This window comes from Artibeus jamaicensis, unplaced genomic scaffold (assembly GCF_021234435.1).
Source record: "Artibeus jamaicensis isolate MK-2021 breed Jamaican fruit bat unplaced genomic scaffold, CSHL_Jam_final contig_797, whole genome shotgun sequence".
Classification (NCBI taxonomy): domain Eukaryota; kingdom Metazoa; phylum Chordata; class Mammalia; order Chiroptera; family Phyllostomidae; genus Artibeus; species Artibeus jamaicensis.
The window spans coordinates 28,475,600-28,492,500 of record NW_026521977.1 but is presented as its reverse complement, the minus strand read 5'-3'; the positions used below and the strand labels follow the sequence as shown (position 1 = coordinate 28,492,500).

Here is a 16,901-nt window from a genome sequence, read left to right as displayed (position 1 = left end):
TTATTTACACAAGGAATTAAGGCAACACATCAAAAAATGAAGGAAAGGGCAAATAATTTCAAAAAAATAACTGAATAGTTAGACAAGAGATTATATAAAAATGACTCTAGACAGTATCTCTAGTATTTCCAATTTTTAACAGAATCTTTTAATGTTGTGGATTCAGGGTTAAAAAGCTCAATATTGTACATTAGGAACAGTTAAGAAAAAAATAGTTAAGTTCAAGGGCAAACTGAGCAAAACAGTCATTTCCCCACTTTCAGGCACTAGTTATTATTAAAATATAAAGAACCTTTTTCCATTTTGAAAGTTCTTTGTACTTCTGGTCAAGATGGAGGCGTAGGCAGACACACTTCGCCTCCTTACACAACCACAAGAAGAATAACAACTAACCTCAAAACAAAAAACACCCACAACTGCCAGAAAACCGAAATGTATGGAAGTCTGACAACCAAGGATTTAAAGAAGCCATATTCATCCAGATGGTTAGGAGGGGCAGGGAGCCAGGGAGCTGGTGGAAAGGATATGGTGTGGCACGGAGAGGCAGCAGCAGAACGGGCAGTCACACACTCACGTGTGGTGGATAAAAATCAGAGGAAGCAATCGATTCCAGTCCAAGACCCAAAAACCTTAGGAGCGAGTGATCCCAGTCCAAGACCAGATGACGCAGCCCAGGGTTCCAGCACCGGGAAAAAAAAGCTTCCTGACCTCTGGCTGTAAAAACCAGTGAGGGCACCCTGGCTCAGTGGACTAAGTGCCGGCCTGCACACCAAAGGGTCACCAGTTCAATTCCCAGTCAGGGCACACGACTGGGTTGCAGGCCATATCGCAGTTGGGAGTGTGTGAGAAGCAACCATACACTGATGTAGCTCTCCCTCTCCATCTCCCTCCCTTCCTCTCTCTCTAAAAATAAAATCTTAAAAAACTTCTAAAAAAAGAAAGAACAGGAAAAAAAACCAATGGGGTTGAGGCAGCAGAAGAAACTATCTGTCTCTCAGGAGAGTCCCTTTAAAGGGGCCCTCATGGGCTTAGAACTATGCAATGCCACCCACTCTTGGAATAATCATCAGGGGAATAGCTAGAAGGGTGCCAGTCACATATGGCAAGCAGATGAAGTGATGGGGCGAATGCCAGGGAAGCCTTTGGGAGCCAGGCAGTGACACTGTCCCCTGTCGGACCCCTCCCCCATCATAATGCCACAAAGTGGTGAAGTGGGTTGCCCTGCCCTGGTGAATACCTAAGGCGCTGCTCCATACAACTTAAAAGGTACGCCAAGACAGGGAGTCAAAGCAGCTCTGCCTAGTACACACAAACACAGGGAGGCTGCCAAATTGAGGAGACAAAGAAACATGGACCAAATGAAAGAACAGAACATAACTGCAGAAAAAGAACTAAATAAAATGGAGATAGCCAACCTATCAGATGCAGGTTCAAAACATTGTGCTCAGGATGCTCAGAGAATTCACTGAGTATGGCAAAAACATAAGGGAAAAAATGAAGGCTACAGTAGGTGAAATAAACAAGAATCCACAGGGAATGAAAAGTGAAAGGAAAGAAGCTGGGATTTAAATCAACAGTTTGGAACATAAGGAAGAAATAAACATTCAAGCATAGCAGAATGAAGAAACAAGAATTCAAAAAAATGAGCAGAGTATAAGATGATTCTGGGACATCTCCAGAACTGCCAACATCAGAATCACAGGATGCCAGAAGGAGAAAAGGAAAAGCAAGAAACTGAAAACTTACTTGAAAAAATAACGAAAGAAAACTTCCCTAATTTGGCAAAGGAAATAGACATAGAAGTCCAGGAAGCACAGAGAGGCCCAAATAAGTTGGACCCAAAGAGGACCACACCAAGACACATCATAATTAAAATGCCAAAGGTTAAAGATAAATATTCTTAAAAGGAGCAAGAGAAAGGCAGAGAGTTACCTACAAAGGAGTTCCCGTAAAACCATCAGCTGATGTCTCAAAAGAAACCTTGCAGGCAAGAAGGGACTGGAAAGAAGTATTCAAAGTCATGAAAGGCAAGGACCTCTACATCCAAGACTACTCAATCCAGTAAAGCTATCATTTAGAATGGAAGGACAGATAAAGTGCTTCCCAGACAAGGAAAAGCTAAAGGAGTTCATTATCAGTAAACTGTTATTATATGAAATGTTAAAGGGATTTATCTAAGAAAAAGATCAAAATTATAAACAGTAAAATGACAAATTCACAACTATCAACAACTGAATCTAAAGAACAAAAACTAGGCAAACAACTAGAACAGGAAGAAAAAATCATAGAAATAGAGATCACAGGGAAGGTTATCAGTGGGGCAGGGGAAGAATATGAGAAAAGGTACAGGGATTAAGAAGCATAATCAGTAGGTACAAAATAGACAGGGGGAAGTTAAGAATAGCATAGGAAATGGAGAAGCCAAAGAACTCATATGCACAACCCACGGACATGAACTAAAGGAGAGGGAATGCTGGAGGGGGGCGAAATGCTGGAGGGAAGGGGGTACCAGGTGGAGGGGGACAAAGGGGGAAAACCTGGGACAACTGTAATAGCATAACCAATAAAATATACCTTAAAAATGTATTTGTAGACAAATGGGAAAACAGAACAGAAAAGTTTAAACAACTGAAATCATCTTCCTACCTAAGAGAATTACAAAGAAAGTTTGAAAGAAATAAGTATATTCAGTTTTTAAAAAAGAGGAAGAAGAAAGAAAGAGGGAAAAAAGCAGAAGTAGCAATATTTATATAGGCCAAAAGTGATGAAATGAGATTAAAAGGATGCTGAGTAATGATAATCTCTAAAATGTAATAGCCATAAACCTTCACATATAAGCAATATAGCAATAAAATACATGAAGCAAAAATTCTTAAAGGCAATAGGAGAGCTTGATAAAACCAAAACTATTCCTGAAGATTCAATACACCTCTATCAGAACTCAAGTAGATATAAACAAAAATATAGAGGATCTGAGTAATAAAATCTAATATATATGTAATTGCATATAAGACAAGTTGCTCAGTCTTTCTGTTTGCTATAAAATGGCAATAAGTAATAACACCTAACTCATAGGGTTGTGGTGAAGATTAAATGATAGTTCCTATAAAGAGTACTTGCCATATATGACATCCTCAATAAATCTTAGTTATTTAACTCTACCTTCCACATTCTTCTCTCAGGTTTAAGGTACACTATAAATTTTCCAGATGATAATATTATAGAACTGTACACCTGAAACCTATATAATCAATGTCACCCAATAAAATCAGCAAAAATTTAAAAAATTCTTTAAAAGAATTTACTTTTGTAAATTCTCCCACCTAAAACATTTTTTCCCACCCTGGCTGGTGTAGCTCAGTGTATTGAATGCAGGCCTGTGAACCAAAGAATCCCAGTTCGATTCCCAGTCAGGGCACATGCCTGGGTTGCAGGCCAGTTCCCAGCAGGGGATGCATGGATGCATGAGAGGCAACCATACACTGATGTTTCTCTCCCTCCTTCCCTTCCCCTCTAAAGATAAGTAAGTAAAATCTTAAAAAAAAAATTTTCCCCAAGATACTATTGCCTATAACCCAATAAACTGGAAATATACAATAAAAAGTTAACCACATGTACATTAAGAAGCTTTTAATAAACACTAAAATAAAAGCCAAACTCACAAATTATCTAGAAACTAACAAAATGGAGAATACTGGATAACAACATCAGATACAGCAAAAGGAGAACTCAGAGAATAAATATGTCAAGGTTGTAGGTTTGATCCCTAGTCAGGGCCCATATTTTCCTACAGGACCCAACCAATGAATGCATAAATAAGTGCAACAACAAATGGATGAGTTTTTTTCCTCTCTCTCTCTCCCTCTCTCAAGTCAGTAAATAAATTAAAAAAAAAAAAAAGCTACAAGGCCAGCCTGCATACCAGAGCTGCAATTCTGATTCCCAGTCAGGGCAACTGCCTGGGTTGCAGGCCAGGTTCCCTGCTTGAGGGCATGCAAGAGGCAGCAGATCAATGTGTCTCTTGCACACTGGTGTTTCTCTTCTTTTTCAAAAAATTCGTAAGTTTTTTAATTTACCTTTACTTTTACCAAGAAGATAATACTGACAGTCAATGGTGCATGTTGAGCTGTTTTTCTAAAGAGTGGTAGTTCGAAACCTTATTCCTTCTCTTGTAACCAAAGGCAGATGGGAGACATCTTAAGGTGAGTGAGATTTCCTGTGCCACCTACACTGGCATTTAGAGGGTTTCTCTAACAAACTGGGCCACATTTACTCTACAGTTAAAAACACTATTTAAAATTCATCTTAAATCCCTTTAAAATCCTATTAAAGATTTAAGATTAATTTTATATCCATTTTAAGTGTTTAAAAATCCTTTTAAGACTTAAAACCCAAACTTTAAGAAAAGTTTCTTAATTTCCCTCTGGGCAAACCTCCCTTGCATCATTCCTAGCTATACTGCCTTTATCACATCAAGGACTACTTGCAGTTTTTATTGGTCTCCGCATTTTGAAAAAGAGTAAGCGAGGACCAGCAACTCCATGCATCCTTTCCTCTATGAAAACCATGCATGACCCTGGCCAGTGTGGCTCAGTTAGTTGGAGCATGGTCCCAAAAGGTCGAGGATTATCTCGTATCTGGGCAATGCTCTAACCAACTAAGCTACCTGACCAGGGCAGGAATTTTTTAAGTGTACTCTTCATTCTCTGTAATCTAAGCAGCTCTTCAACCACAATGTTATGCATGTAATTATCCACTTCTTCTACAATAAAGTTCAAGGATTTTAAAAGAAAAACAAATATTGCCCTGTCTGGTGTGGCTCACTGGATTGCATGCTGACCTGCAAACCAAAAGGTCGCCCTTTCAACTCCCAGTCAGGGCACATGCCTGGGTTGCAGGCCAGGTCCCCAGTAGGGGGCGTGCTAGAGGCAACCGGTAGATCTATCTCTTGCACACTGATATTTCTCTCTCCCTTCCCTTCCTCTGTTTATAATGTAAATAAATAAAATCTCTAAAAAATATATTAACTCAGGATTCCATTCCACGAGCATTTATAAGACTTCTGTTCAGGTAAAAATGGAGTTGAAAACAAAAAACTTGTAATTTAGTTGCAGCCACAATACCCACACATGGAAAAAAACATTCATAAAACACACAAAAGCCTGGAAGTTTAGTGCAAGGGAAGGTTCTACTGGTTCTTACTATTGCACAACTCCCATTGAAGATGTTTAATTCATTCTACCAACTTAGATGATGAGTTTTAAACTAAGAATAAGAAAATGGGTACTTTTCTTTTTTAATATTCATTCATTCATGTTCCTTCTCCCTAGCTCTGTCCCTAGCTGGCTCTCTGGCGGAGGGATGCCCAGCAGAAGAAAAAATGCTGAAAGAGAAGTGCTACGCTGAACCGACCAGGCAAACTGAGAACTGACTGGGAAAGTGAAAACTGAGTTAGTGATGACCCCAAGAAGGTGCTTAGCCACTTACCCAGAGATTTATTTAATGGCAATGGATCTCAGGTTTCCACAAGCCGTTCCACTGCCAGTGAGAAGACAGTCGTGAACCTTGGGTCCCTTTTTTCACTAGTCAAGAGTCACCCTCACCTACACACGGAGTACATAGTTGGCACTCAGAAAATCTGGATCGCAAGAAAACCTACCTGACTCATACTGGTACCCAACCCCGCAGTTATGAACCCAAAATTATCTCCAAAAACCTTCAGAACTCAATCCAAAGAACTGAGAAAGTAGAGACCAGAGTTCTGGGATCTTAGTAAAGACTGGGTAAAATCAGGGGTCGAGGTCACCTACACCAACGCGACTTCGCAAAAAAAGCTCAGGGGACCTAACTGCAGTTAGTCCGCTTCAGCTTCCCAAGGAGGGACGCGACAGGCCGCAGATCCATAGCCTCCCACCCGGGGGCGCTGAGATATCTGGGGGTACCCCTCTAAAGTTAGTACCTGCAAAGCTGCGACCCAAAGAGTGGCTCGGGGCTCTCATTACGGTGGCCGGGGCCTGGGGCCGGCCAGCTGCGCCTCCCGGCAGAGGGCTCCGCGCTCCGGGGCAACACTGCTAGCCCGGGTCGCAGACAGACACCGTCTCGCGCCTCAGGAGGCTCTTGGTTCTCAGGCCCCCAAGTATTCGCTCTAAAGACTGAGTGAGTTGGCGCACTCACGTCGACCGGAGCTCTTTAAAGCTCAAGCAGTCACTCTTGCCTCAAGCCCAGCAGCCGGTCGCTTCCCGGCGCCGCCATCGTTAGTGTTTGTTTTCATCCGCTAGGGTGAAGGAGGGGGAGGAAGAGGGCTACGGAGGAAATACATCTGTGTAACCTCCGCAGCACTTTCGCTACATACAAATATCCTGGTTAATCTCTTTCCTCTTCGAAATTCCCATAAAAGTTATTTTCCTTTCTATAGGTCTTTATGGTCAATATTTCCAAGCGTCTCGGAAGAAAATAAAAGCGTAAAGGACGGGGTCTTTGAAAGAGCGAGGACGTTTAGGCCGCATGAGGAATATGCAGTTGCGAACTGTAAGTCACCGCGGCTGCGGCAGCCTGGCCGCCGCGTGGGCGCCGTGGCGGACTGTGAGCGACTGCTGGCCTAGGAAGAGGGCCGGACCAGGCTGGGTGGGTGGGGACTTGTGCTGGTAACCTGGCAGCGGTCGAGAGGTGGGTGACAGACTTTAACTGGACTTTGAGAGTGGCCGGCGCGATCCGATTTAGGGAATGTTCCGTGTTCCGTATTTTTAAGGCGCCTCTTAAAAGCGGCAGCGCCGCTTCTCAACTCTAGCTCTCTTAACGTCTTATTACGCACCTTCACTGTAACTTGTTTGCTCTTCTCTACTTCCTAACCTTCCGCCTCATTATTGTGAGAGCACACAATCCAAGTCCATCAGCCTGGGTCGTGGGTGGTTTTTCCCCCTTCTCCCTTGTTAGACAGGTTTGAGCGCGCGCACAAACACGCACACCCATCGTCCCTTTCAGGTGGTACCAGAGGCTTTAGGTAATGAAACCCGCCATGACTAATCCCTGCTCTGTGTAGTTCCGATTTATGTCAGCTGTTTCTGTGGCCTGTATAGTTAGGTGCAGGCCTCTTTTACCTTGTGGATAATTATGCCACCTCCTCCATTAATCTTTTGCTCCTCCCAGTTCAAATGCTGGGCATTAAATGAGTCACTGAAATTCAACTCCCATTATCCTTGAAACCAAAACAAAGACTGCCAGCCATGAGTTAGTGGAGGAAAACCCAGAGTTAAAGTATAGCACCTTTTGCTTGAACAAAATGGAAATTTGAGAAAAGGGAGCTATTGTAGCCTTTGAATCACTTTAAAAGTCTTTGGTAGGTTTCTAATTTTTTTTCTTTTAACCTTTACAGAAAGAAGATTATAAATGTCAGAGCCATTTAACTGATGGTTAACTGTTGCATTCTGACACTTCTTTAAATACCTTCTTGCACCAACCTCTTCACTGGGAAGATTTCAGGAAAAGTAGCAGAGGGAAAGAGTCAACATTTACATGTACCATGGCTATACCAATAACGGTGCTTGACTGTGATCTCTTACTGTATGGCCGAGGTCACCGAACGTTGGATCGTTTTAAGCTTGATGATGTCACTGATGACTATTTGATGTCCATGTATGGTTTTCCTCGACAGTTCATTTATTACTTGGTGGAGCTCTTGGGAGCCAGTCTTTCTAGACCCACCCAGAGATCCAGGGCTATTAGCCCAGAGACACAGATCCTTGCAGCACTGGGCTTTTATACTTCAGGTTCCTTCCAGACCCGGATGGGAGATGCTATTGGAATCAGTCAGGCATCAATGAGTCGATGTGTTGCCAATGTCACTGAAGCACTTGTGGAAAGAGCCTCACAGTTCATTCGTTTTCCAGCTGATGAGGCATCCATTCAGGCTCTGAAGGATGAATTCTATGGGTTGGCTGGGATGCCAGGGGTAATAGGAGTGGTTGACTGTATCCATGTGGCAATCAAGGCACCAAATGCTGAAGATCTCTCCTATGTGAACCGTAAAGGTCTGCATTCTTTAAACTGCCTGATGGTGTGCGATATCAGAGGGGCATTAATGGCTGTGGAGACGAACTGGCCAGGCAGTCTACAGGACTGTGCGGTGCTGCAGCAGTCTTCCCTTAGTAGTCAGTTTGAAGCTGGGATGCACAAAGACAGCTGGCTGCTTGGTAAGTTTGCAGGTGGAAATGCTTCATTTTGTAGCCATGGAATTATGTAGCAGAGTAAATGATATATGGAAGTCTATAGACTTAAGTCTCAGTCCCAGCCTTTTTTTGAGACCTCAAGGTGAGAACTCTTTGAGCCTTAATTTTTAAAAGTCACCATTTAAGGACACGTATTAAAGTTTTAAGAGCGTATTATTTGACCCAGATCTTCCACCTGTGAGAGATTACATGGAGGTGCATGTGCATAGATAGGAATGTTGGTGTTGTGTAACAAAATTACATAATAAGAATTTGCATTGCAGTAGTGTTTTGTAGTTGCAAACAACTAGCCTGCAAAAACAGTCCCTTAAATGCAGCCAAAATACTTATCAGTACAGATCTTGTTAAATAGCCATACAGTCTAGACTTAGTTTTTTATCATCTATACAAGGGTGAAAATAATGTCAACAGCAGTAATACCTACTGTTAGGCAATAAAGTATTGTACAAATATATTATTTTTACCATTGGTGATTGTCAGTATACTTACATGAAAATGATAGTAGATAGTGCGCTTACACAGGTGTTACAGGAACTTCACGGATCTGTCCCAGTGCCATTGGAAAGCTGGCGTAGTGATATGAGTAGGACCAGACCCATTCAGCATTGGATAGTACAAACTGAAGGGACTGTATAGGTGTGAGGGATAGTGATAAAACCCTTAAGGCTGGTAGCTTTGGTTGGCGGGTTGGGTTTTTTTTCTTTTTTGACTCTGATGGGACCAACAAGACAAGAGCTATCTTATATACAACATAAATGAGAGACAAAAAGATACATTTAGGATTTGAAGACATCTCTTTAGAAACCAATGCTCATGTCCATATCTGCACTGTGCCTGTTCATAACACAGTGTTTAATATATAATAGACAACATTTATTTCTCTCTAATGTATTTTGTTTCTCTTTAATGAATTTACTGTTTCATAAAAGAGAAACCTCTCCTGTTCCAAGTGGGAAGAGACTGCTGTCACACTGAGTGGTTTAGAGCTGCCAGGGTACCATGAGTCACATCTTGGAACTTGGTGATTTTTCTTGAGCTGCCGTTTCTGCATACTGTTTGCAGTGAGTGTACCACCTTCTCCTTCTTGTTTACTGGACCTTTATCTTAATCCCATTGTGTGCCTACTTTGAACTTTCAAATATCATATAACACACCAAAAAGTTACGGAAAGTCTGTTTTGCAAGTGTTCCATCTTGCAAAAAGATGGAACAACTGTGGGAGTACTTTGGTTCCAAGCTCATTTCATACGGAATTACTTTGGTACCCTAACTATAAAGCCAGGTAAAATTTACTGAGCATTTAAAATTTGTCAGGTAGGGTTGTAAGCACTTTGCATTGGATTATCTCACTTAATCCTTATAAAAACTCATTAGGAGTTAAATACTAATAATAGTAACATTTTTTACAGATGAGAAAATTAAGGCACAGATTGTTTAAGTCACTGTGTTTAAATTTTAAAACTAGATTATATGACTCCCCAGGCCCCACCTCAGAACTGTGAAATGAATGTCTGTTGTTTAAAACCAATAACAACAAAAACTAGATTGTATGAGGAATTACTCTATTTGGCAATTATTCCTTTAATCTATTACTCCTTTTTTTAAGGACTTCAAGGTCATGTAGGAATTACTGATTTTCTTTCCATTCATATCTTGGGACCCCAGACTGGGTTGGAATTATGGCTTGAAAGTAGGTTAAAACATTTTTTTAAATTGTTTTATTTATTTTTAGAGAGGGGAAAGGAGAGAGAAAGACAGGGAGAGAAGCATCAAAGATGTGGTTGCTTCTCGTGTGCCCCCTACTGGGGACCTGGCCTGCAACCCAGGCATGTATTTTAGATTGGGAATCGAACTTGTGATCCTTCGGTTCTCAGGCCAGTGCTCAATCCACTGAGCCACACCAGCCAGGGCTTAAAGTAGTTTTTTGATTTGTTCACAGGAGAGTTGAAAATAAATAAAAACTCTGACAAGTTTTTATGTATTTTTTTTGATTCGTGTCTTCATAGGAAGGGTGGAAGTGTGAGAGATGGGTATTCCAACAATATTTAACAAATGTTTATGAAGGCTGGTTTTAGTACCAGGCCACATGCCAGGCACTAAGGATGGGGAAAGTAGACCCATGTAGAAATTGATTCCCTCAGTACTAGCAGTTCTGGGGGAACTGATACATACACTCCTTGGAAAGCCAGCTCTAATAGTAAAACTAGTTTGAAGACCCCTGAACTACTGTAATGTTTCCCAAATTTTCCCAAGTCATCGGGGGATTTATTAAAAGTTATATCACTGAACCCCACCTTAAACTTTGAGAATGAGAATATACAAGGAAAGAATCTAGACATCCAATTTTAATAGGTATCCTGACGGATTCGTGCTTAATGGATTCATACACACAGACACGTTTGGAGATCACTGGTGTCTAGAGCATATGTACACAGTGAGGTGGTGTGGAGGTAGATTGGCAGGATTATGAGCAATGTCAAGATGCTTAAAAAAAGATGGCTAGCTTATTATATCTTAACACCATCAGATTTATGAAATAGATCTAGATTTGCCAAATCTGAAATTAGCTCAGATTCTCCTTTGTTTCCTGTTTTTTTTTAAAGAGATTTTCACCATTGGTGTTATTCCTTCATGTCCTTATTCTCATCTGTCCCTTCAGAGTGCATTACCTAATTCCCCTTTTCTAAATGTGTGCGTTCCTGCAAAAAAGTCAGCCCAAGTTCTTATTTCTTCAGCTTTTGGCCTAGTGCTATTAAGCAGTTTTGGTGAGACCTGCCATAATGTCTTGTGGATGACTGATTGATCATGGACAATTGTAATCTGTTCACTTCTGATCCTAATCCCCTCCTGAGCATCAAACTTGCCTTCCAGTGGTACTTGGATTATAACCAGTTAATGACTATTGAGCATTTTATGAAAAGCCTACATTAACTAGTTTGTCCTGTATGTCTCCCCATTTAATCCTCATACTGTTTTTTTAAAATATATTTTATTGATTATGCTTTTACAGTTGTCCCATTTTTTTCTCCCCTTTATTCCCCTCCACCCTGTATCCTCTTCCCACCATCATTCCTCTACCTTAGTTCCTGTCCAAGGCTCATACTGTTTCTCACAGAAACATTTAACAAATATCGTTTAGCATCATCATGCTTTGGCATTCATCTTAAATGTTTATCTTATTCTCTTTTATTGAATTACACTATTGATTTAGTGACACTGAGTCTGACATTAGCATCAGTGACTGGCTTCTCCTTTCTAACATATCAAATGATGGTTGACGCATATTTTGATCTCATTTGTAAAATGAGTTTAATATTATCTAATCTGGCAGAGTTGGGATTAGATAACAAAAGATAATCTTTTGTAGGGGCATTGGAGAGCTTGCTTCCCTGCAAGTCATCGGTTTGGCTCAAATAAACTGATAAAAAAATTTTTTAAAAGGAGATAATATTTTAGAATTGCCTAGCAGAGTGCTTTCTACATAATAGCTATTCATTGAGTCACAGATATTATTTTCATTATTATTTACATCAGTTTCTTAAAAAAAAAGATTTTCTTTATTTGTTTTTAGAGAGATGGGAAGGGAGGGAGAAAGAAGAGAGAAATATTGGTGTGCAAGAGATACATCGATTGGTTGACCTGGCCTGCATCCCAGGTGTGTGCCCTAACTAGGAACCAAACCAGAGACCTTTCCGTTCGCAGGCTGGTGGTGCTCAATGCACTGAGCCACACCAGCAGAGCAACATCAGTTTCTTAAATTCAGTATTTGGTTGTGGGGGGGGGCTCCGCCTGCAGGGTCCCCCTCTCCCCCTCCTCCCCCCACCCCCCAGCTACCACAGATGAGAATAAGTTTACCAAGACATGATCTACCTGGGAAGGAAAGGACTTTTACTGGGTTTATTTGCATAGGAATACAGGGTTTATATGTAAAGCTCATCGCATCTTTGTCAGGTAGTAAGGTCAAACATTCAAAGATAACATTCAAAGAACTCTCAGGGCTTATACTGAGTCAGGGTCAGATAGTTAAAGGGCCATAAAACTTTGGGGAACAAACTCACTTCCTGCTTGGACTCTTTTCATTTAAATTGAGGGTATTAGCAAAGTAGGCTTCATAGAATTTTATGCATTCTTTCTTAGGCCTGATTGCCTTCGGGAACCCACCCTTTCCAGCACAGGGCCACACCCACCTCCAGCATTGTTTCAAACTCAAGGCATTGTTTCGGGCTTAAGTCAGGCAGGGGAAGTAAGGCAGCCAAGAGATTAGGAGACTTCTTGTAGACAGAATGAGGACTCAGGCTATGTCAAAGCCGGGAGCAAGGGTCCATCAGCCCCTTTTTCTATAGCCCCCCAAGTCCTTCCCTGAAGACCCCTTTGCAACCATACCTGTCTTAGTTCAACCCTCCTTTGAGGAATCTTACCCGTCATTGGCAAACTAGTCATCCGCCTGGGGCCAAGCAGGGTGAGATGAAAGTGGGTAGAGGTGGTGCCCCTACAAGGAAGATAAGCTTTGCCTCCTGAGTGGCTTATGGTCCCAGGGTCTTTCTACTCAGCCTTAACCAGGCAGGATTACAGCTTCTGAAACCAGGCAAGGCGGTTCCCAACATTTAGTTAAGGTGAGTTCAATTTAAATAGGTTGTACTTAGGACAAATAGAAAAAAAGCCAGCCAAATATAAAATCTGAAAATCTTGTGAGACTTCTTAGATATTTAACACAATGTATGTCAATTGTATCTCAATTTTAAAAATTTAATTACAAAAAAAATTGGTTTTAATTTTATTTATTTATTTTAGATAGAGGTAAAAGAGGGAGAGAAATATCAATGTGTGGTTGCCTTTCACATGCTCCCTCACTTGGGAACCTGCCCAGACATGTGCCCCAACCAGGAATCGAACCAGCGACCCCTTGGCTTACAGGTCAGCATTCAGTCCACTGAGCCACACCAGCCAGCGCTACAACAAATATTTTTAAAAATAAAGTTAATTACCCTGACTCCTATGGCTCAGTTGTTTGGGTGTTGTTCCGGAAAGTGAAAGGTTGCTGGTTCTAGTCTCGATCAGGGTCAGGGCAAAGGCCTGGGTTGTGGGCCTAGTCCCCCATTGGTGCATTTAAGAGGCAGCCAAATGATATTTCTCTCTCTATTTTTCCCTCTCTCTAAAAATAAATAAAATCTTTCAAAAAATAAAAAATAAAGTTAATCCAGTTCTTTAAAATGTAAGCTCCAAAAGTAAAGGAGTACTATGTGTCTTGGAACAGTGCCTGGCACTCCCCATAACTATTTACTGAAATTGGTGGTGGGTCAGGAAGAGCAGTTGTGCAAGTTGGTACGCCGAGGGTCTGTTTGCCTCTCCGTCTGAGACATTTCATCTGCCAGACCAGTGAGTCAGGACAATGAAGCATTATAGAAACATTGTGTCAGGACATTGTATCCCAGTTTTTGTTTTATTTTTAGCACTTCCCAAGATCATTTGATAGGTCACTAAGGGAAATGCCTTGTGTGTATTATTTTAATCGACCTCTGATTTTATTTCCTTATCATTAGTAATATTTCCATCATTATTATAATTATGTTTTCCTTGTTCATGTAAAATTCTACCTGTTACAAAGGTGTTGTTCTAGTGAATGTCCTATCTAGGAAGGCAGGACACCTGAGTTCTGGCCTCTACCACGGGTGCTGGGACTTTTATTTTATTCTTCTTAGCACTAAGAAATGAATTATTATGAAATATTCTTGAGTTCCCCATTCAGACCTGACATTTTAGTGGTAAAGTTAGAAATTTTCTTCACAGTGTTTTGAGATCCCATGGCAGAATTCTTTGTTTCCCCTCTTAAGGGGAAAAAGAATCCCCTCAGCTTAAGGAAGAAAAGCTTCAGCTCTTGAACAATTTTGAAGATTGGTCTGCTGTGGGATAGTTTTCACTAACCTTTTATTATCAGGAAACCCAGGAATTTTATTTCCTTCGGTGCCTTCATTTCTTTCCTGCCTTTTTTCAGACTTGGCTTTCTTTAGCCATCAGCTTTTTTCCTCTCTTGGTTTTAACCCAGGATATCCGCAGCCAATACGCACGTCTGTCTACCTCCTGTGACTCTGGCAGCCTTTTCTTTACCAAAGCACTTCCCTCTTGGTTTTTCTGGTGCGCTCCGGCGCCAGAGGCTGTTGCATTTTCTTGTGCATTCTCTATGCGTGTTCCTTGATTTTCCTTTTTGTTTGGATTCCAATTGCAATCATTTATGATTTCTTTGGTACTTCCCTACAGGTGACAGTTCCTTCTCTCTCCATACCTGGCTCATGACCCCTCTTCACATTCATGAAACTCCAGCCGAATATCGCTATAATATGGCCCATTCTGCAACTCACAGTGTGATCGAGAAGACTTTCCGGACACTCTGTTCCCGGTTCCGCTGCCTGGATGGGTCCAAGGGGGCACTGCAATACTCACCAGAGAAGTCCAGCCACATCATCTCGGCTTGTTGTGTCCTCCACAACATCTCCCTGGAGCATGGGATGGATGTTTGGTCCTCTCCAACGACAGGACCCATGGAACAGCCCCCTGAGGAAGGGTATGAACACATGGAGTCCCTGGACCTGGAGGCTGACCGGATCCGCCAGGAGCTGGTGCTCACTCACTTTAGCTAATGTGAAAGGTGGGGAGGAGGAGGAAAACTTACCAGAAGGACCTGTGACAGACTTCCTCCCTCACTAACCCCTACACAGTTGTATCGTTTAGTATAACTGAGTGTGGACACTCATTAAATTGACATTTAATCTGCGTGTTTTTTTAGAAGAGTGGGGGCTATTCCAGAATATCTTGATTCATTTGCAATTTTATAACTCAACCAAAGCAGGACAACAGTTCTCTACTGTGCACTGAACTCCAGGTTGATCATCAGTCATTTGAAAGGTCATTTCTGCAGACATTTATGATTGTGTCTACAACATCAAGCAAAGAGGAAGCGGCATCTAGCCAGAACACTTCATTTTTGTTTCAATTCTCTGGAAATTTCAAATGAAAAGAATATTTACTTGTCCTGAATTATTCAGATGGTATTCTAGCTTTTCCACTTTGCTGCCAATATAGGCATAAACTGAGGCAAGTGTAAAAAGTAATTTTATATTGGAGAATGGTCCTCTGACATTGGCAAATGGCTACTAAGCTGAGTTTCTAGCTTTGTGTTTTTAAGAAGATGTTAGGTAGCCCTGGCTGGTGTAGCTCAGTGGATTGAGTGTGGGCCTGCGAACCAAACAACTGTGGTTTGATTCTGTGGTTCGATTCCTGGTCAGGGCACATGCCTGGGTTGCAGGCCAGTTCCTAGCAGGGGATGCACAAGAGGCAACCATACATTGATGTTTCTTTCCCTCTCTCCTTCCCTTCCTCTCTAAAGATAAATAAATAAAATCTAAGAAAAAAAGTACCAGGGGAAAAAAAAAAGATGTTAGGTACAGTGAAATCTGAAACCTTTATCTTTAGTCTTTCTGCATTAATTGGACTGTGACTTGGAGCTAGTTTTTGGGGAGAATATCTGGACTCCAATCTCCTATTTCCAGCCCTGAGTAGGAGTTAGAGGCTAAGTAGGTTAAGAACCCAATCAGCTTAAGGAAGAAAAGTCAGGTATGGGTAACTTAGCAGGCTTACACTTTACAGGGGATCTAAAGACCCTGATAAATTGATGGACAGAGGAGAGTTATCCAGGTTTTAACAGCTCACATCATAGATCACATTTCTTACAGTCATGATGTTAGAATGTCTGCTTGGCCATTCAGCTTTGAAATTCCTTGTACTGAAGGAAGATTTAGGGAATAAAGACATACGAAAGTATTAAGAAGGAGAGGTAAAAAGAACATAATTTTACTTGAAGTTAATTTTGAAGTTAGACCTACTTAAATATCTTGTATTCAGAGTAATGGACAGAATTTCCTAGGAAATAAATAATCCCCCACTACATCTTATTCTAAAATTATACTGATACAAAAATAACCTGATTGGAATAATAAAAGTGTAAATTAGGTTCACACATTGGTGCCTTTGCTAGGACAAAAAAAGAGACCTTCCTGAGGATTGTCTTGTTCCCAATTTTTCATCCACTCACCATGTGATACCTCTGAATTGTCCTCCTGGATCATTTCCTACCTGCTTTTGGCAGTGTTAATCTGGTAATGTTCAAAGTAAAGAAATGAGCAGCAGATGACAGAGAAACTTGGAAATAAATTGAGGGTGACTCATCCACAAGATTAAAAACAATTATGGATTATTATCTGCCATTTAATTCTACTCCAAATGCTATTTTTCCATCATCATCCTACACTATAAAGAGCAGGTCCATTTGGCAGGAGGCTGAGCTTGCAATGTACAATGAAGTCATTGAGATGGGAGTGGACAACAATGAGGTGACTGTACACTTTAGCTCTGCTCATTGTGCAATAGAGGTGCCCTGTTACATTTTTTCATTTGTAAAGTTTAATTGTAATCCAAGCTTGCTTTGTCTCCTTCATAAGGTAATATTTTAACTCTCACAGTCTTTCCAAGTTTCCTGAGGTGGATGTTTTAGCCTATGAAGTTTTGGTTCTGACTATTGCCCGAGGAAAGGGTTACAACCATCCATGCATCGTAAGTGGCAAGGTGGAGAGTAATCTTGGAAAGTGCCTAGCATTTTAGCCTTAAAAAACTACATTAAAGGAAA

The 16,901-nt window shown here is 41.1% G+C and overlaps 2 protein-coding genes across 8 annotated transcripts in view; one reads left to right on the top strand and one right to left on the bottom strand.

Annotated features, from left to right (window-relative positions):
* The window catches only part of ATG13 (autophagy related 13), a 36,162-nt gene extending 29,869 nt beyond the window's left edge, over window positions 1–6,293 (bottom strand). For 3 of the 7 annotated variants that reach the window (XM_037166112.2, XM_053672974.1, XM_053672975.1), the window contains exon 1: window positions 5,960–6,292. The gene's annotated coding sequence lies outside the window, so the exon portion shown is untranslated. Of the gene's footprint in view, window positions 1–5,487; window positions 5,604–5,959 lie in introns of all 7 variants that reach the window. The other 4 variants (XM_053672972.1, XM_053672973.1, XM_053672976.1 and 1 more) reach the window with 4 other exon arrangements.
* A 248-nt stretch (window positions 6,294–6,541) lies between these two features.
* Window positions 6,542–16,462, top strand: HARBI1 (harbinger transposase derived 1). The gene is made up of 3 exons (XM_037166250.2): window positions 6,542–6,666; window positions 7,373–8,189; window positions 14,480–16,462. The coding sequence occupies exons 2-3, from the start codon at window positions 7,520–7,522 to the stop codon at window positions 14,857–14,859; spliced, it is 1,050 nt and encodes a 349-aa protein (XP_037022145.1). The 5' UTR covers window positions 6,542–6,666; window positions 7,373–7,519; the 3' UTR covers window positions 14,860–16,462.
* Window positions 16,463–16,901: the final 439 nt, after the last annotated feature.